This window comes from Phascolarctos cinereus, unplaced genomic scaffold (genome assembly GCF_003287225.1).
Source record: "Phascolarctos cinereus isolate Bilbo 61053 unplaced genomic scaffold, phaCin_HiC Scaffold_726;HRSCAF=1367, whole genome shotgun sequence".
NCBI lineage: Eukaryota > Metazoa > Chordata > Mammalia > Diprotodontia > Phascolarctidae > Phascolarctos > Phascolarctos cinereus.
In genome coordinates, this window is record NW_027556098.1 from 171,115,271 (window position 1) to 171,136,803 (window position 21,533).

The 21,533-nt window shown below is 35.9% G+C and overlaps 1 protein-coding gene across 1 annotated transcript in view; it reads right to left on the reverse strand.

The window, feature by feature from the left end:
- Window positions 1-21,533, reverse strand: part of ORC4 (origin recognition complex subunit 4) — a 115,302-nt gene that overhangs the window by 89,156 nt on the left and 4,613 nt on the right. Inside the window, 1 exon segment of the mRNA XM_020984740.2 lies at window positions 3,847-3,918. Coding sequence (XP_020840399.1) covers window positions 3,847-3,903 — 57 coding nt within the window. The 5' untranslated portion in view covers window positions 3,904-3,918.

The following is a 21,533-nucleotide window of genomic DNA, read 5'->3' on the forward strand; positions in this document are numbered from 1 at the left end:
ACCTTCATAACATCTTTTGTACCCATCCTCTTCTCTCCACTAAATCAACTATCACCAAGTTTACGTGCTGATTAACTTTCATTTGGACTGCTACAACAGCCTACTAACTGGTCCCCTTGCCTCAAATTTCTCCCCATTTTAATCCATTCTCCACATAGCACCAAAGTGGTCTTTCTAAAAAATGTTCCATTAATTTTAGTAGTTCCTTATTACCTCCAGGATCAAATACACACTACTCTGTTTGGTTTTTTAAAGGTCTTTGTCACCTTGCCCCTTCCTCTATTTCTGAATCTTCTTACACATTATTTTCCTTCCCACAAGAGAGTTTGGCCATACTGGCCTTTTTACTGTTCCTCACACAATTCTCCATTTTCTAGCTCCATGCCTTTTCAATGGCTATCCCCCATGCCTCAAATTCCCTTCTCTAGAATCTATCTCTTGTAATGTCTTCCATCTACTCTCCATGTAATTTATATGTATTTATTTGTGTGTATATGTTATGTATGCACATATATAGGTATGTAAATATCATCTCCTATATTAGAGTTTTAAGCTTCTTGAGGACAGGGGCTACTTTCTGCTCTAGTTGTCTGGGCCTGATCATTACTCGTTCTGCATTCTTATGAATGTTTTCTTCTTAACGTCTGGTCAATCTTGCATGTCAGCTCTAAGGATTTCCAATGCTTTTACCCACTGAAATCCCCTTTGAAATAAGATGCTGACAACCTCAGATTTTTTAAATGATGCCCATATGGTTACCATTCAGGGGTGTTTTCCTTGTCATTCTTAAATCTCAGTTAGACCCTGCCTAGGCTTCATTTATCCTAGTATTAGCAACTTTATTTCCCTGGTCAACCATAACAATCTCTATTACTGATACCAACACAATTCCATTCAGAGAGCTAAAAAAGTTTTTTTTTTATAAACAATGTCTTCCTCTTTCTTTACTCTCAATCACCAAATCCTCTCTCTTCTTCCTCCACAGTGTTATGAATTTATGATGACATTTATACGACCACTGCCACCACTTATGTTTAGGGAAAAAGTGTTAGTAAAATTCCCCCCCCAAAGCTCTGAATACTGTAGATGAAAGCTATCTATGGACCCCAACAAGTGTTTATTGAAATGAGATAAAGTATGTGAGTGCTCATGAAGCACTGTGAGCCAACTAGGATGCAGATTTAGAGAACTTGGGGTCAGGATCCCTCAAATTCAATTACAGCCTCTGACAACTATTGGATTTGGGAGCCTGGACAAGTCATTTAACCACTCTGAGACTCAGTTTTCTTTCCAGTCACTCAATAAGCATTTATTAAGTGCTTACTATGTGCCAGATGCTGTGCTAAGCACTGGGGATACAAAGAAAGGCAAAGACACATTCTCTGCTCTCAAGAAGCTCATTATCTATTGAGGGACACTATAAGCAAACAAATATGTACAAACAAGCTATCCTCAGGAAAAATGGGAAATAATTAACCAAGGGAAGGTAACAGAATTAAGAGGGGTCAGGAAAGGCTTCCTGTAGTAGCTAAGATTGAAAGAATCTAAGGACTGTTGTAAGGCTCAAATGAGATAAGGATTTAGTGTAAATCATTTGCCGCTCTTAAGATTCTATTTGTACAGTTTCATTAATAGTCATCTGGATGCATATTTAAGCCTAATTTCATTCACTTAGAGTTGAATCCAACCCTCCATTTTCTAATGTTCAGTATCTGTACTGATTTTCTTTTCTCAGTTCTATGTCTTTCCTTGCATTTAAGGACAGCTCTCAGTGACCCTTTCGAAAGCTGACTGTCAGTGATGGGTTGTGTAGAAGCTCAATGTCTGCCACTCATGCATCCTTGTCTTTTTCATTTGGAGAGAGATTTTATTACCCTTCAGCAGTGGTCTCCAAAGTTTTTCAACCCATACTCTTATTAGTAAAAGGTGGGCACCCCCACTCCAAACACACACACACAATGTATGTATACTTATTTATAAATTATATACATGTACAATTCCCAAAATCACCCTGTACATATTGCCAAAAGTTTGATCGTGACCAGAAAAAACAAGAGTTCGTTTTCCCACCTTTAGTTGCCTCTCTATCAGCTCAATTTTATGGTTTCTATGAAGGAAAACTACTTGCTAACCACCTCTTAACAGTGAGCTGATGAACTCAAAATGCAAGTAAGACATATAGTTTTGGAGAGAGCCAATGTAGGAATTTATTTTACTTAAGTATTAGTTCCAAGGGTTTCTTTTTTAATAGGAGGAAGGTGGACAGGGCAGGACAGAGAAAAAAAGAAAGTAATGAAGGATTGCTTTTCTAAAATGCAGAAAAAGCCAGAGAGAAGCAAAAATGAGGTCAGATTTGAAAGCAACAGGTTGACTTTATAATATACTAAAAAAAAAAGCAAGTTTATGTATAATGCTCTTTTTTCTGTCCTATTGCTTAGGCAGCACAATGGTGCAGTGAATAGAGTGCTGGCCCTGCATTCAAGAAGACATGAGTTCAAAGGTCACTTCAGATACTTACTAGCTGCATTACCCTGATTGAGTCATTTAACTTCTGTTTGCCTCAGTTTCTTCTATTGTAAAGTGAGAATAAAAACATAAAGCAACAGCATCTACCATCCAGGATTATTGTGAGGATCAAATAAGATAATAAAGTCGTAAAGTGCTTAGCATAGTACCTGGCATACAGTAGGTACTGCATAAATGATTATTCCCTTCCAATGTATACTGAATTGCTAATTTTATTTGCGAGTTAAGTTCAGAATAAAAATTAAAATGGCTTAAAATTTGTAAAAATTGTAGGTATTAATGATTACTCTGCTGGAGTAACCCTCCTAAAGTTATAAGAACAAGAGCAGAAAAACAACAATTGCTGAATGCTGCTTTGAAGAATAAACACTCATCATGGGCTGAAGAGGGGGAAAATAATTTTTATCCATGAAACTCACTTTTTTATTCAAGGCTATACCAAACCTTTTGTCAGAAACAGCCCAGGGGTGTCTATGAAATCTGTGAGTATTCATCAGGCTGTAAACATCCACCCTCCAAAAAAAATGTTATGGAGATTAAAAAATATATATATTTTAGCAACTTTAGTCTTGTCTCTTTTGAGGGACTGAGAAAATCTGCTACATATGCTGATATATTAAGAAGCAGAATCATTCCAGAATTACAGAAATTACCAAATGGAAATTAAATACTGCTACGTAACTTTGCCCCATCACATCACAAAAAGTTGAGAAATATGCCTGAGATATAGCAACTTGCTCTTGTAGGTCAAGAAACAGTCCTCAATCAAGGCCAAGATTTATTTTAGTATTTATGCATTTCTTAACCATTTAACATGTGTAAAGCTGGGAGGGATAACTAACAGATGTCAATAAAAGTTCAGATCCAGAAATATCTAGACAGGACAATTTTTTCAGATGAAATTTAGTCTGAAAAAACATAGAGGGGAAGTGATTAGATAATAATTTCTATAAAAAAATTTTTTTCTGTGAAGCTGTAGTGAATCAGAAGCTCAGTATGCATAAATTGAGTCATAAATTAGCCAAAAAAGCTAATGCTATCCTGGGATTCTTTAAGAGAGTTATAAAGTTCAGAATGAATAAGCTATTTTTATTTTGCTCTAGCTTAAAACACTTCCATTGAGTCTTCTTTATCTTCTAAAATATATTTTCTCTCATCTAATATACTAGGTAACTTTACATTACTCATATGTCTTACAATTACTTGTGTACATATAATTTCTCTGGCTGAGATCCCCACCATCACCTAAAAACACGTCACAAGTTCAAGGTTATCAACAGATGTCGTTAAATGCAAACTAATTTCAACACATATACTAACCTGTGAAATACACTCTCCATGTTTTAGGTTGCTGTTTTTTGATTTGCGACTGCTCATTTTGACAATTCAGATCTTAAAAAAGAAAAAAAAGAAAAATATATTATGGTACCCAAAATTTTGTTATATTATTAAGTCTCAGGGCTAAGTACACCAGGTTAAGAGTCAGAAAATAAGCTCCTGAAGGCTGGGAGCATTTCCATTTTTTGTCTGGGACCTCATACATAGTATAGCTCCTGAACAATTGCGAATTAAGTACCAAGCCATAAAGGTTTGCTGACTGACTACTCAGTTCCCTAGAGAAAAAGGACAAAGATATGCACTGTAAAAATTATGAAGAAACAGAGAAATGTTTAAAATAAGGAAAAAGTTTACAGCAATATAAAGAAAAAACAACCCTGATCTTATTTTTTAAATAAATTTTTATGAATATATTTTGTTTTAATATCACAAATTTCTATGTCAAATTTGCTTTTTAAAAAATTAAACAAAAATCTACTTTGTCTTTCTCCACCTTCCCCTTTGAGTGGAGTGGAACTTTTAAAAAGTACGCATAAGCAAGCTTAACACATTCCAACAGTTGGCATGCACTCCAAACACACACACACACACACAGAGTTTTGTTAGGAGGTAGGTAGCATGCTTCATCATGGGTACAATATTCCCAGCTAACATATCCCTAGGTCTGGTTTCCCCTCATTGATTTCAATGTGTTGTGTAGAAGTGGGCAATGTGGTGAATAAACAGCCATGTAAAACTATATTAATGATGTTTTCATATTCATGTTGTAATTTTAACTCTAGTATGTAGGTATTTTAAAAGATGATTAATTACTGGCTGTTGCAATTTTAGAAGCAGTCATCAAATCATTTTTATTTAGCTTTATTATTCATTAAATCATTTATTTAAAGCAGTCTTTCTTTGAAAATTATTCTTCAGCTTCTAAAATTCCTTTTTATTTTTTCATCAACATAACAATTGCTGGTGTTCTAGTAGGCAGAAGTTGGCGAAGTGAACAATTTTAACAGAAAATTGTAATTAAGATTTGGCCAATTACGCCTCAAGTCCCTAACAACAGTTTTTAAGCAGAACAGACTATATAGCAAAGAAGCAGTGGCACATTTATAGATTTATAGAACAGTGAGATTGTAGTAAATCACTGAAAAAGTATGTTTGGATTTGGAACCCCAAGTGATTATCAAAAGAAATAGAAGTAAATATTTAAACTTCCACTAAATCTTAAATATAGTGGCTAAATTTAACATTTCAAATTCCGGTATCTCTAGACAAGTTCATTCAACTTTTAGAAAATATAATCTTTCAGGTCTTAAAATAACACTTTTTCAGAATTTCTCAAACTGGTAGCTTCCTATTAACTACTACTTATTGTATTTCATGAAATGAGTGACTTACCTTTCACATTATAATAGATGACTTTTAAAAAATAATACCATATTTACCATTTGTCCAATTCTGTTTTTTAAGGAATTAAGCTCTTCAGTATTTTTTGTGCCTCTTTTAGCAGGCTGTTAATTCTCTTGCTTTGCTCTCATTCTTTCTCCAATTTTTCCTCTATCTTTCTTACTTGTTTTGAAGAAAAAAAAATTTTTTTTGCTCCTTTTTTAACTTCTTTCTTTAGCTCTTCCAGGAATTCTGATTCAGCTTGTGTGCAACCTGCATTTTTCTTTCAGGTTTTGCTTGTAGATGTTTCCCTGTCATTGTCTTCTTCTGAATTCTGTCTTAAGCTTCTTTCCAGACACAGAAGCTTTTCATGATCAGGTTCTTTTCTGTTTGCTCATTTTTCAAGCCTATTTCTCCACTCTGAATTTTATGTAAGAGTTGGGCTCTGCTCACCTCTGGTTGCAAGAAAGGAAGTTCACTATCACTTTTTTACCTTGCTTTTTTCACAGCTAGTTCTGAGGGAGTATAAGTTTTCGTACTTCCAAGATGGGGAGAGGAGTGATTAACTGCTCTCCTAGTCTACATTCTGATCCTTATATATGAAGGGCCCACGTTTCCTTGCAACACCAAGTTCAGTACTCTTCTCTACCCTAAAATTGAGACGAAGAACCAGAACCCCTGCTCTCTCTAGCATGGCAATTCAGCCCAGAACACAGTAATGTGTAACAGACTTGCCAAATGGTTCCAGGTCTTGTATTCTGTGTCTACAAAGGGGTCAAATACAATCTTTTTTTTGATCAGGCATCCAATGTCCTTATTTCCTCTGGATGGTGAGAGATCCTGGAAGCTACTATTGCCACTGCTGCCTTCAAGGCCCAAAGCTGGTATTTACTCAGTACTGTGCTCTTATCCATTCCTGACCTTCATCACACAGATCTCCCTTTCCAACCTTCTAAGTTTTCCTGGGATGGAAAGATGTCTCAACTTGACCTTTTGTTATCTATGCCACCTCAGAATTTGATGTGACATGTAATGTTAAAAGTTATTGGGAGGACAATGGTGGGGGAGTTTGGCTAGAATGCCTTCTACTCTGCCACCTTAGCTCTACCTCCCCTCAAGTCGAATTTATTAAGAGCTTAGTATGTGCTAGGCACTGTACTAAGTTTTAGGAATACATATACAAGAAATAGAGTCCACCTGGTGAGGGTGCTGACATTTTAAAGGAGGAAGCCAATACTTAAAAAGAAGCTGGGGTGGGGGGAAGTAGGGGGAAGAGGAAGTAGGAAGAAATGAAGGTATCCAGCTCATGAGAGAAAAAGTCAGGGGAGAGTCAAGAGTGCAGCCTGGAAAGGAAGGAAGACATTTCTGGCCTGAGCCTCCTTTTTAAAATGAAGATTCTGAGAGAAACCAGCTAAGCAGAAGGAGAGAGGCTACAAGTGTGAAGTCTAGAAGTGGCATGAACTTTTGTGGTAAAGAGGTTTCTACAGCACTGGAGAAAAAAAAAATCTAAGAGAGTCAGGGGGAATAGAATGGAATGAAGAATCACTGCACCAAGTATGAGGTAGTACTTCATACTTGTGCAGGATCAGGAGTAGGACCTGTGGGGTAACAGAGTATGGGTGGTAGGATATCATGTATAGTGCTAGTACTGCAGAGGAAGGGTGGCTTTTATGGAGAGGAAAGGTCAGTTACTTCATGAGCAAAAAGGGAATTTAAGAAAAGGGCAAGAGATAATAGTAATGTTCACAGAATAAGTGAACACAATAACAGGGTACAGGTATCCCCAAAGTACTAGAATGAATAGGGGACAAAGCAAAGGTCAGAAAAATAGAAATAGCAACCAGATTAAAGAATTGAGATTTAAGGTCTAAGAATTTATGACTTATCATGCTCAATGAATTTGGATTTCTGTGTACTTAAAGCCAATGGTTATCCTGCTCTTCTTGTTCTTCCACATAAGCTAGATATAGACAATTTCTGCATGTAACAATAACTCCTGAACAGGAGGCAAATGATTTTGGGCAGCAGCAGACAAGTACAAGTACAAAGGAACATAAGAGGTTGCGTCAAACAGTTCTGGAATGGAGGACCTCTAGGTAGTAGTTCTTATAGTAATCAGCTTTTTCAAATCACCAAGTTTTACTGCTTAAAGCTGGAGTATATGAAATGTACCTCATAGTCTGGTTCCTATAAATTTACAGGCCCTCATTGGTACTTAATGAGAAACATCACTACTCCTATCCTCTGTCAAAGGTACTTCTCAGTAGATAGATGCAAGGAGCCATGAATGGTTGCCTTGAATATTTGGAATCCTCAGTTTACTCTGAAATGGGCTGTTACCGACCTCCACTGCCCTACCAAATACTGAAAAACATCCTCAAGACCTTGGTAAATATGGGGAAACAACAACAACAACAACAACAACAAATTTCAAAGAGGAGCTTACAAGGAACCTTCAACAATATGCTGATTAAAAAAAAGGGTCCACTTAATATTAAAGGTCACACAATTAAAAAAAACTATTAGAGAAGCAGATTATATACCTCTCACAGCAGTGGGTAGGAGATACATTCTTAACCAAACAAGGGGTAGAGGTAATCACAAAAGATAAAATAGCTAACTTTGATTACTTGAAATTGAAAACTTTCTGCAAAGACAAAATGCATCTAGGATAAGAATGGAAGTAGTCAAATGGGGGAAAAAAATCTTTGTCTCAATCCAAGCTATAGAAAAAATTAAGAGAAGACCAAAAGCCATTCCCCAACAGTTAGGTGGTCAAAAGAAATGAATTGCAAACTAATAACATGAAAGAATTTTCCAAATAAGTAATAAAAGAAATGTAAATCAAAATAACCCAGAAGTTTCACCAAACATCCTGTAAATCAGCAAAGATGATAAGAATGGGAAGTCATGTTGGAGTGGGGTCATGGAAAGCTAAGCATATGCACGAATTGTTGGTGGAGTTGTGAATTGGGAAAGCAATTTGCAATTTTGTAAATAAAGTCACTCTTTGATTCCATTATTCAGAGATTTCAGAGATCATTATTTCAGAGACTTCACTATTTATACCCCAAGAAGGATACTAATAAGAAAAGTTCTCATAATCAAAATATTTTTAACAAGCACTCTTTTTGATATAATTGTAAACAAAAAGACACCCACTACGGAATGGTTAAACAACTTTTGACATATAAATGTAACAGACTATTACCATGTTTTAAGAAATGATTATATTCTAAATATAGAGAAACATGGAAAGAGCTACTACACAAAATGATACAGAATAAAGCAGAGCCAAGAAAACAATATACACAAAGACTACAAAAACACAAAATTTTTTTAAAAAGTGAATGTTAGAGAATTACAAAGAACAAGCATCACTCAAAAAAAGATGAGAAGACACTATTCCTTTGCAGAAGTGTAAGGTTCACATGTGTAATACATTGTACATTTTTGCAGACTTTTTTGGGATGTATTTAGCAGTTCTGCTGACTTTTTCTCTTCTTTTATCTTTTAAAAATATTATTTCTTACATGCGAAGGCCCTCTGACATATCCAACTAGGGATGGCATAGTAATAGACACAGAGTAAATACTCAATACTTACTGAATTGAATTGGTATCAAACCAAGTTCCAAAGACAAATATAAATTTTGGATTGCCTGTTTCACATTTCCATATTATTTGCATCAACAACCAAGAGTTGATTAAAGTAACCTTTTTAAGTCTAGACAGATGAAACATTTTATGATTTGCTTATTATAGTCCAGGTCCTGTGCTAAGCACTAAAGATACAAATACAAGACAGTCCCTCCCCTCAAGGAGTTTATATTACAATTGGAGAAGACAACATAAAATGAGGAAATGAAAAGAGGCAATGCTGCAGGTAAGAAGGATGATTCTGGGGAGAGTCTTAGCTAATATGAGTCAGGCTCTTCCTAAAATGATGGTTGGGGCATCACCAATGAGGAGAAGGCTCCATGGCAGAGATTTCTCAGAACAACCTAATACATGAGTCCTTCTATATCACAGAACGTCACAAAAAACCAGCAGAGTTAGGAATTACCCAATCCAACACATTTGTATTAAAGATAAGGAGACTTAAACCCAGAGAAATAGTTAAGCGCCCAGGTTCACACAGCTATAAAATATAGCAACTTGGAACTCAACTTAGGTATTTTGCCTTATAAGTTCAGTGCTCTTTCCATTACACCATTTCATTGTTAATATTAATCACATATTTGTCAGACAGTTTAATATTTTAGGTGACAATGTAAAATTCTCTAGTCATATTTTAAAGAAAAAAATTCTGGAAAAATACTTTAATGACAGACCAAACACCTCAGGTTTGACATATAGGTATGTCAATCAACTACCACAACAAGGAGAAACTGTCTTAGCAAATACTTCATAGTTTTGCCAGAAGGTCAGATAAAGCATCTAAATGAGCAACACGTTCTGACAATATAATTTCATTTTTATGATCTTACATAGTACTTAATGGAAGAGATCCAAGCTGTAAACAGTTAAATGCTCACAATATTTTGAGAATATGGAAAGATGCTCAAAATCACTAATAATTAGAAAAATACAAATTAAAGCACCTCTAAGGTTCTGCTAAAATAAAAGAAAAGGGTCAGCTGTTACAAGGAAACAAGCACACTAATGTACAACTGGTGAAATCATAAATTGATGCAACCCTTCTGGAAAGAATTTGAAACCATTCTCCCAAAGTGTGTGTACACACACACACAGATTCAGTGAAAGCATTAGAAAGCCTATATTTCAAAGAAAACAAAAAGAATACCCTAGATATCCAAAAAACACTTAAAACAGCTCTTATTATAGTGGCAAAGAAATGGAAAATAAAAAATGAATAAAGGGATGTCCATCATTTGGGAAATGATTAAACCAATTATGGTATATAAATATGATGGAATACTACTGTGCTATAAGAAATGATGGAAGATTTTCAGAGAACCCTGGAAGACTTTATGAACTGGAGGAAAAAAATGAGATTAAGAAAAAAAAAAGCTTGATTTTTTTTAATTGATAAGAAAAAAAGATTTTACGAAAGGGAAAATCTAAGCAATGAAAAGATGTATGTGTGTCTATGTGTGTGTTAAAAAACATACCCTGGATTAAAGCCATCTATAGTCATATGAAAAAATACTCTAAATCACTATTGATTAAAGAAATGCAAATCAAAACAACTCTGAGGTACCACATCACACCTCTCAGATTGGCCAACATGGCAAAACAGGAAAATGATAAATGTTGGAGAAGATGTGGGAAAATTGGAACACTAATGCATTGTTGGTGGAGTTGTGAAATGATTTAACCATTTTGGAGAGCAATTTGGGACTATGCCCAAAGGGCTATAAAATTGTGTATACCCTTTGACACAGCATACCACTTTTAGGTCTGTATCCCAAAGAGATCATAAAAATGGAAAAAGGACCCATATGTACAAAAATATTCATAGCAGCTCTTTTTGTGGTGGCAAAGAAATGGAAATTGAGAGGCTGCCCATCAATTGGGGAATGACTGAACAAGTTGTGGTATATGAATGTAATGAAATACTATTGTGGTATAAGAAATAATGAACAGACGTACTCCAGAAAAACCTGGAAAGATTTGTATAGACTGATGCTAAGTGAAGTGAGCAGAACCAGGAGAACGTTGTACGCAGTAACAGCCACACTGTGAGATGACTAACTGTGATAGACTTAGCCCTTCTCAGCAATACAAAGATCTAAGACATCTCCAAAAGTCTCATGATGGAAAGTGCTATCCACATTCAAAAAAAGAACTGTGGAGTTTGAAAGCAGATCGAAGCATAGTATTTGCCTTTTTTTCCCCTTCTGTTTTGTTTTGTTTCCTCTTTCTGGTGGTTCCTCCTATTGGTTCTAATTCTTACAACATCACTAATGTGAAAATATGTTTAATAGGAATGTATATGTAAGCCTATATCAGATTGTGCGCCATCTGGGGGAGGGAGTGGGGAAGGCAGAGGGAGAAAAATTTTAAACTCAAAAGCTTATGGAAGTGACTGTTGATAAATCAAAATAAATAAAAAATTTTTAAAAAGTATATGCTGGGCCTACATTAAAGAGGACTTTTAGTTAAGATTATCCATAAATAGTGGTCTTTGGGTACATAAAAGTAGTGATGTACCTAAGTACGATGAATCTTAAGACCCTAGTGACAGAGGACTAGGAAGATACTTCTTGAACTCAGCTTGTCTTACTACCGCAAATATTATTCACACTAGAGCAAGGTAATTATGAGAATGTGACAACCAAATTCAGTAGGAACAACAGTAATGCAGCAATAAGGACCAGTAACAGGAAGACAGAAGTGAAAGAAAACCCATATACTTATGGCAGGAAGGAAATTATTATCATCATCATCATCATGATTTCGGAAGTTTCAGAGATAAAAATAAGCTAAACAGTAAAGGTAAGTTAAATGAAGCAGTGCTTAGTCTAGGTGGAGGAATAAACTGATGAAAGGATAAAATGTCTTTAGGGAACACAGAGCAGCAGGTTTACTAAAGGCAACAATTGAGTTATAACATAATGAGTTGGGTTTAGATTCTAGAAGACCTCAAATGCCAGTCATCTAGACAACTGATGTTTATTAAGTGCCTAGTATGTTGCAGGCACTATGCTAAACATGGGGGGAAACAAAGAAAAGCAAAAACAAAACAAAACACCAGTCCCTTCTCTCAAGGAGCTCACATTCTAACCAATATGCAAACAACCAAGTACAAACAAGATATTAGCAGGGTAAATTGTGGAAGAAAGGAATTATTCTTAAAGAAGATTGGGGAAGGGTGCTTTGCAGAAGATGGGTCTTTATAATAAGCAGCAGGGGAAGCTAAGTGGCGCAGTAGATAGAGCACCCAGCCTGGATTCAGGAGGACCTGAGTTCAAATTCGGTCTCGGACCAGACATTTGACACTTACTAGCTGTGTGACCATAGGCAAGTCACTTAACCCCAACTGCCTCACCAAAAAAAGAAAAAAAAAAACTAAAAAAAAATCATGTAGGCAGGGGGGAGCTACTTAAGATTGTGAACAGCTAAGTGAAAAAGTGAAAGCAATTTCTAGCATAAATTGGAAGAGGTCTAAAGCACTTTCCTCCCAGAAAATAATACTGAGACCTAGGAAGTAAAAGTCTTTTTATTACAATTTCAAAGATAATTAAGCTGATGTTGGTTAAGGTTTTTGCTCAAGATCAGACAACTGGTAAGTCAAGGGTTCAAAGGATCATAATTCTAGAGCTGGAAAGGACCTCAGAGGCAATCTAGTGCAACTTTCTCACTTGCAGCCAAGGAAAGGGAAGGCCAGAGAAATTAAGTGTCCCAACTCATACTGGTAGTGAGAAAAATGGAATTTGAACCCAGATCCTATTACTCCAGGGACAGTTATCTCAGGCCAGATTAGATGCCTGACTTTTGTGGTGTTCTTAAAATTTCAGGTGTAGTTCCACCTTCTGTAAGACGCCTTTCTTGGTCTTGCTCAATGACAGTACCTTCCAGCTGAGATTACTTCCAATTTACCCTGATATTTAGCCTATGTAAATATATAGTTGTCTACATGTTGTTTCCATTAGATTGATTGTGAGCTCCTTGAAGGCAGAGATTGTTTTTTAGCTTTCTTTGTTTCAGCACTTAGTGAAGGGTCTGGTTCATAGTAAACTTTTAATAAATGATTGCTATTGTTGTTGGACCTCTTTCCAGACCTCCTTCTACTTGTCACACTGCTTTTCACACTTTACAAAATCTAAGCACATATATTTCTAAATGTATGAGAATATAGGAAAACCTGGGCAATGGTTTTTGCCATTCTGTCTTCCAGGATAGTTCCCAGGAATACATCATGGCAACTTGTCTAGAAATCAATCTTTAAGACTAAAAAATAATTTAATATGGAATGCCTTCAGCAGTTTTTCAGAACCACAAAATGCCACAGAAGTGAGCCTTTAGGTTTCCATATAATTTAATTCTTTCTCTTTTTAAATCTTCAGACTGAAATTCCATACATCAAGCTGCTATATAATTATTCATAAATTCTGTCTTTAAAAAGGTACAGGGTCAGATCTAAATGGTTCTGGCCATATGCTAATTAAAAACTGCATTTAATAAAACTTCAGAATGCAAGAAGCCAGTACATTTCTTGAGTTTGATCTTCATCTAGCATGAAGAGAAAGGGTTTAAATATAGGGTTATTTTTTGGATACCAGGTTTCACCGTAGGTACAGCCCTCAGAAGGAGTATACATTGAGCAATAACACTATCACAATATAGGGGTATATTCATGGGCATCCAAACCCTCTCTAGTGGCTAGACCTTCAGTGCAGCCTTTTGACTGAGTCCAAGTTTTACAGAACAAATCCTTTTATTAACAGGATTTGTTCTGTGAAGTTTGGATTCAAAGGGCTGAACTTGTGGACCTAGTAGGCCACACAGGTTCCTCATCCCTGGGCTAGTCTAAGAAACAGGGATTTGGGGACAGCCAGGTGGTGCAGTGGATAGAGCACAAGCCCTGGAGTAAGGAGGACCTGAGTTCAAATCCAGCCTCAGACACTTGACACTTATTCAGACACCTGACCCTGGAAAAGCCACTTAACACCGATTGCCTCGCCAAAAAAAAAGGTTTTGGTGCTTCAAGTCACAGACGTCACATGAGGGAATATGAATAGACCTACAGCTACTCCAGATCATTTTTTACTTAGGAAAATTTTATGGATTTTATGGATAATTTCTACACAACAAAGAAACTTATTATATTGATTGAATGTTAACTATTACTAAATAGTATAAAATAAATAGACCATTTACTCAATGAGCTTAAATTTAGGTATATTTAGGCTTGAAATGTCAGGTAAAGGGAAAAAAAAGGAACTGGTTAACTTTCTAATAGTCATAATATAATCCCTTTGATCACTGCTCTACCATAAGATTTAAATGAACCATAAGAACGAAAGGGACACTATACTAACAATCTAGTTCAGCTCCTTATTTCTGATGAGGAAAGAGAGATATAGGGAGATGAAGGAACTAATTTAATGACATATAATGAATCTGTGGCAGAGCTTCCCACCATCTCAAGTTAGTTGAAACCTAGATGTCTACACCTATCCTTAAATGCTTAAGCCTTTTTTTATCCAATTTCCCTGTACTAAACAGAAAAGGAAGAGCATGGTTTCTTTCAATCACTATAGTACCCTTGATTACACTTAGCATTTACTCTTTAGATCATTTGAAGTGAAGCAGCTAGGTGGTACAATGGACAGAGCACTAGACCTAGGGTCAGGAAGACCACAGCTCAAATCTTAACCTCACTTACTTGCTGAGTGACCCTGGGCAAGCTGATTAATGACTATCTCAGTTTCCTTATCTTTAAAATGGGAATAATAATAGCACCTACTTCCCAGGGTTGTAGTGAGAATCAAATGAGATAACATATAAAGTACTCAGCACAGTGACTGGCACATAGCAAGCCCAAAGTAAAAATGTTAGCTACTGTTATTAAGTGCAAATTCATTATACTTTTGCTAACAATAAACTCCAGATGCCAAGCCCTGCCATTTCTACCATTGTAATTCCTCTTATACATGCCCTTCATTCTTCTAATATTGGTACCACTCTTGTATATGCCCTCATCTCACTCCTGGACTATTTCAATAGCCTCCTGTTTGATTTCCCACCCTCATTTTCTCCTCCTTCCAGCCAATCCTTTACTCATCTGTCAAACTCATCTTTCTAAAGTGCAAGTCTAGAGGCAGCTAGGTGGCGCAGTGGATAGAGCACTGGCCCTTAAGTCAGGAGGACCTGAGTTCAAATCTGGCCTCAGACCAAACACTTGACACTTACTAGCTGTGTGACCCTAGGCAAGTCACTTAACCCCAACTGCCTAAAAATTAAAACAAAAACAAAGTGCAAGTCTTTTCATCCCTTGTCCCACTCCTCCCCCCTATCCCTCCCTACTGCCTCTAGGATCAAACAGAAAATCTGTTTGGCTTTCAAAGCCTTTCATAACTTGGCCCTCTTCTACATTTCCAGGCTTTTTACATTTTACTTCCTTCCCTGTACTCTTCAATTCAGTGACACTGGCCTTGCTGTTCCTTAAATATGACACTCTTATCACCTCCCAGACTTTGGGATTTTTCACTGGCTGTCCCCCATACACTGAGAAAGGCTTTTTGTAGAAGGTGAGACTATACCTCCTGACTTCCTTCAAGTCTCAGCTAGTCTCACCTTCTACAAAAAACCTTTCTCAGTGCTTCTTACTGCTAGGGCTTTCCCTCTGAGATTATCTTCAATTTACCCTGTATATAACTTTTCTGAACATAGTCGCTGGCATGTTGTTGTAAGACTGTGAGCACCTTAAGAGCTGGGACTGTTTTTTGCCTTTCTTCCCAGTGCTTCGCAAAGTCTGGCACATAGAGGGCACTTAATAAATGCGCTACAACTTGACTTGCAGTACTTTCCACCTGGAACTCTGTGTAGCAGGGCATAAGAAAAAAAGCAGAAAGAACTGAAGTGAGGGTAGTTTGATGAGACCCATGTGAACATATAGTGACCTCCCTAAAGAATTTTGATTTTCAAATATATACAACAAAGTCAAAACATAGAGCAAACAACAAATAATGAATGTAAGACTGTGGAATGGACATATAAAAGTAGTAGTGGGAATGCTGAAGTTCACAGTGAGCAGATGTTAGCAAAGAAAGCTATGAAAAAAGCTATGAAAGGTATGAAATACAAAAAGGACTTTTAAAAAAGCTACACTGGGGAAAAGATAAAGATAAAAAATGGGAAGAGATTGGTGTGGATAGGCCTTACAATTAGACCTACACAACAATGGAAGAGACTGAGAAGTAAGGTAGTAAGTTCCTATGTCACTGTAAGTTTTCAAGCTGATGCTGATCATCTGTTATCTTACAAAAGCAAGGATTTTTTCTGGGTTTGACTGCATGGTTAGTGAGATCAAACCCTGATATCTCTTTACTCCTCTGATTTGTAATTCCAACTCCTTGCTTTACTGAAGGAACAACCAATTTCTGAAATGCCCTCTCTTGCACTTTTCACTTAAATCTTAATCACTGTTCAAGGCTTAACTCAAGCTTTACCTCTCTCCTGATGATTCCATAACATATTGATTTCCATTATTTCTAACTCTTTTCTACTTAATGTTCAACCTCAACAATTAGAACTTTATCTATACCACAATGGGCCTCAGTTGCCTCAACTTTAAAATATCAAGATTGAATTAGATGATCCTAAATTCCTTTTCACAATTAAGATTCCATGATGCCTAATTTTTGCAATCTCTAGTTAGGATTTTGCTAAAGCATTATAATATATACAATTCTAAACCAGACTGTAAGCTTTTCTATTTTAATTTACAGTGTTAGTTATAAAGAATTAATTAAATTAAATGTTTGTTTCAATGGATACAATGTTAGCTTCTTGAAGGCAAGGACTCTGACTTTTTAGTCTTTATATTCCAAGTGCAGAGCACACTGCCCGGTATATACCATAGCAAGCGATTAATAAAGGACTGTTGATTAAAGTAAAAATCTGACAGAGTAGATGTCATGAGAATTCCCATTCTTCAAAAAGAAATAGGGTATGGTCACTAATTTCAAAGGAAAAGGATTTCTTCATGGAAATTATCTAAGTCAGAATTACGCAGCCAAAATGCCACCTGTGTTCAGGAATCTTTAGTGGCAGAAACCTTAAGTTGAAATAGGCAGAAATGAAACTACCTGAAAGAAAACCTTGTTAAGTAAAACACAGATGCAACAAATTTCTTTTCCCCCCCTTTAAGGGTAGGTAAGGGTAAGATAGAGAAAACATTTCCTAGATATGCATAAATGCAAGGCTTAGGTAAAAATTAAAATAATTTCAAACAAATTTTTGCAAGATTCATCCATGTTTCTAATGTAATTTAAAGGGTTGACTTTTTCAAAAGGAAATAATGGTTAGGTCTTTGCCTCTCAGAGATTCGGTATTCAAGTTGAATTTTGATATTTATAGCCATATGTTCTGTGTTACCAAATACAAAATACATTTACAGAATATGTCTTTGGGGGGGAGGATTGGAATGGGAATGTTCTTTGATATGCAACTCAGATAACAGTTCAAACTATGCATATCTATTATTCTTACTATTTCATAAAGGTTTCCTATTATCTCTAGGACCAAATATAAACTTCTTTCTTTGGCATTTAAATGTCTTTAAAAGCTAGGTTCAACCTACCTTTCCAGACTTATCACATATCCTATGTTCCAGTCAAACTGGGCTTCTTGTTGTTCTTCACATATTTTATCCTCTTCATGGCCTGTCGTCCATGTCTAGAATACACACTTACCCACCACCTCTTATAGTCCTCAATTTCCTTCAAAGACTATCTTCTAAATTGGGGTTTTTTTGATCTACCATCACCTGAAACCCCTGAAAGAACCTGGCATTTATTTGGTATATATTATGTATGAGCATATTGGCTCTTCTAACAGAATATGAACTTGAGGGCAGCAAGATTCTTCCTTGCAGTTTTTGAACCCAGTATCTTACTACCTTGGAGTCCATCAATCTATCCACTACTCCAAGATGCCCCTCAGCTATATGCATAACTGTAGATAAAATAATTTTTTTTAAATCCCCTAACGCCAGTAAAAAATAAATTAGGGATACAAAGTTTACTCAGAAAGAGATTCATAAGTTAAAAAGTGATTAAAATACCAATTCAATCGTCATTCAAGAGTGGGGGGTGTGTGTGTGTGTGTGAACAGTCTTGTAAAAAACCTTAAAGAAATTTTTTAAAAAACCCTTAACTGTGGAAGAACATTAAAAATCTCTTCAGCGTCTTTAGAAATAATAATAAATAATACTTTTCTAGTCTAAATAATTTTGTACCTAGGAAAAGCTCCTTTCTAACAAAAGACCTTTCTAAGGGAACTGAATTAAGAATGATAACCAAACAGCTCTTATCTAGAAAAGAACACTGCTTTCCCCACCCACTTAAAGCAATTGGCACTAGACACACATGGGAAGTGCCAGCTCCTAGTCGGGAAAAGATCTTTGGTGTGTATCTCTCATTGATTCCCTGAGGTAAAATGAGACAGTGACCTGGTTACTCAACCATTTGGGAATATTAACCCATAACTGTATTTTTAAATACTGTGAATTTCTTCTTTGGGATTCCTATAAATGTTACCTAAAATTGTTTTGGGGTAGAGTCATGTCAGAGGGCATGGAGGATTATCCCACTTTAGACATTTCTCTCTCCAAACTAGAAATGCCTGGATAGCAGATCAATTTTAAGTTAAATAAAATTGTTCCTGGCAGACATGAGCTTAAAAACAGAGCACAAAATTCGTATTAATATTTTTTCCTTAGACACCATTGTTTTCAAAGTCAAATACATAACTTCATCTGATCTGTTTATAACACAGTACCTATGATACTTCTTATACTTTTCGCATACACTAAGAGTCTATAAAGTATAAGAATTTAACAGTAATTAACTAAATACTCATAAATACTAAAGCATGACATCTTCAGGAAGAACTGAATGGACTGCAACATTTACATTATTATTAAATTTAGTAACATGTCTCATTTTGACTGAAGACTGGAAAGAAAGAAAATAAGTTAGCGGGTAGAATTCGTTACAGATGAAATTTTAGTACAACTATCACACATCTACAATTTTATTTGAAGAATTTCTCAAAAATTTGGGGCCATTTAAAATATAATCAGTTCTGAAGACAACATACTAATTAACGGAAAAGATGAGTGATTCAGATAATCCAAATTTCCATGTCATGAACACAGCATTACCATTTGGCTTTGAAATGCATTTTAATTGTATTAATAGATTATTTATCTCTTTAATCATATTTTGTTCAGGATAATATTTAACATAAGCATACATTATTTAAGCTAGTTTAGGACTGAAAATTTTTGTGAATAACTGACAAAATAACATCACACAAAACTTACAAAGTTGTTATTTTAACATTGTCTACATAGCCCTTAAGCTGCCAGTACTAGGCTCAATAACTAATTTAACTCTGGTTATCCTTCAAGCCCAAATCACTGTAATATTAAAGACAATATTAAAAAATTTAAATTATTTGTAATGTGAAAATGCAATTAAAATGTGTATATATGATTTCATCTACATACATATTATTTATAAAAGAGATACCTGTAGAGAGACTGTATGGAATAGCAGATAGAGAGCTGGACTCAATGTCATAAAGACATGGACTCAAGCCCTGTCCCTGAAGTGCTTAGTTGTGTGGTCTTAGAAAATCACTTAAACCCTAACCCACCCCCCTCAGTGATCTAGGGCCCTATCAAATAGAAACCGAGACCACTAAACCAGGAACCCTGTGGGTCACATAATAAATTAGTTTTTAAAATGTAATATATGTTTTATTGTATTTTTGCTTCTTTTGTTAAATATTTCACAGTTACATTTTAACTGGGTTCAAGCTGCTGTGTTTGATACTTCTTCTCTAGGCAACAATGAGTCTACAAGTGGCAAAGAAGGTATAGATGTGAATTGGTAAAAGGAAGCCTCCTTATCAGGGAATTCCTGATACCAATAACATAAGAGGTCTAAGTGTCTATCTCTATTCCCTATATGTGTACTACTATACTAATAACTGTGTACATTATAAGATTCACAAAAACAGTAATTTAAAAGAATGAGAGAAAGACGAAATACTATGTAATTCTAGATAAGTCAATAGATCAACAGATATAGCCATAGATCCTACACAGCCAGTGCACTTTGGGGAAAGTTACTTTTGAAAGCTCTGTGAAAGACTAATTGGAGTGGATAGAGACTTGAAGAAAGGAGAGCAATAAGGAGGCTAATGCAATAGCCCAGGCAAAAAATCCTGAGGGCCTGAATCAGAGATGGCTGTGTGAGGAGAGAGGGGAACAGATATAAGTATCTCAGTTATCTACTGAGACAGAACTAACATGGTTTGGCAACTGATTGGATATACAGATTATGAGGTGAGGGAAAGTGAGGAGATGAAGACTATCAATGTGTGAGAACTTAGGCAACTGAAAGAATTGTGGTACCCTGCAAATTAGATTTAGATTAATACCTCACACAATATAAAAAGATAAGATCTAAAGAATATTGTTCACATTATAAACAAATTAGAGCAAGGATGAAATTTCCTTTCAGATTTATGGATGGAGAAGAGTAAACAAGAGTAAAGAGGATCATATTAAAGAAAATAGACAATTTTGACATCATAGAACAAAGTTTTTGCATAAACAAAACCAATGCCGCTGAAACAGAAGGGAAAGTTAAGGGGGGAGGGGGACCTTTGAAGCTGATTCCTCTGATAAAAGGTCTCACTGCCAAGTACTATACGGATCTGATTCAAAATTATAAGAACAAGAATCATTCCTCAATAGACAAATGGCCAATGGATACGAACAAGCAGTTTTCAAAGAAAGAAATCTAAGCTATGAACAGTGAAATGAAAAAAAAAAGTTCCAAATTACTATTAGAGAAATGCAAATTAAAGCCATTTCTGAGGTTCCAATGTAGAGGACAAAAAAGAAAAATGGCCACTGTGTGACAGGCACATTGATACAGCTCTTATTGTACTGGCAAAAAACTGGTTGTTACCATGGAACAGGGGGCCCCAAAGGATTGCCTGCTGTAGCCATTATTAGGGTGGTTGGGGAATTTTTCCAAAGGCACCTGCACAACTGTTGACGGTAGTTGTTAGTCTGGATCCTAAAATGGTCCAACAGCGCCACACAACCTGGCTCAGAATAGGGAACATTTGGAGCTTGCTGAGCAGAAGAGGGACCTAAGTGGAAGAGTATTCCAACATCAGGATAAGCATGGTTGGGTTAGAGATAAGGCTCATGATTGGCTATTACATCTAGGGATGCAACCTGTCTTCCCAGACTTTATCCAAATGGTGGATTACATAACCCATAGGGTGATATTATATAGTCTAGAGAAATCAATGAGTAATTACTATTTAAAAACAAAAAAAAACACCTCAGCTCTTTCAGTTAGAAGTTTGTATCTACTGGATACTTATATGAGCAGACCATTGCACCCTGCAAACCTACCGCTTGTGAATGTAAGTAACCAAGTTTCCTGAATTTTGGTTCTGAACCTCACGTAGAAAACAGGAATATTTGTAGTACCAAACTTACTGGCCTGTAAGGAATAAATGAGATAATATACATAAAATTCTTTGCAAACCCTAAAGCACTCTATG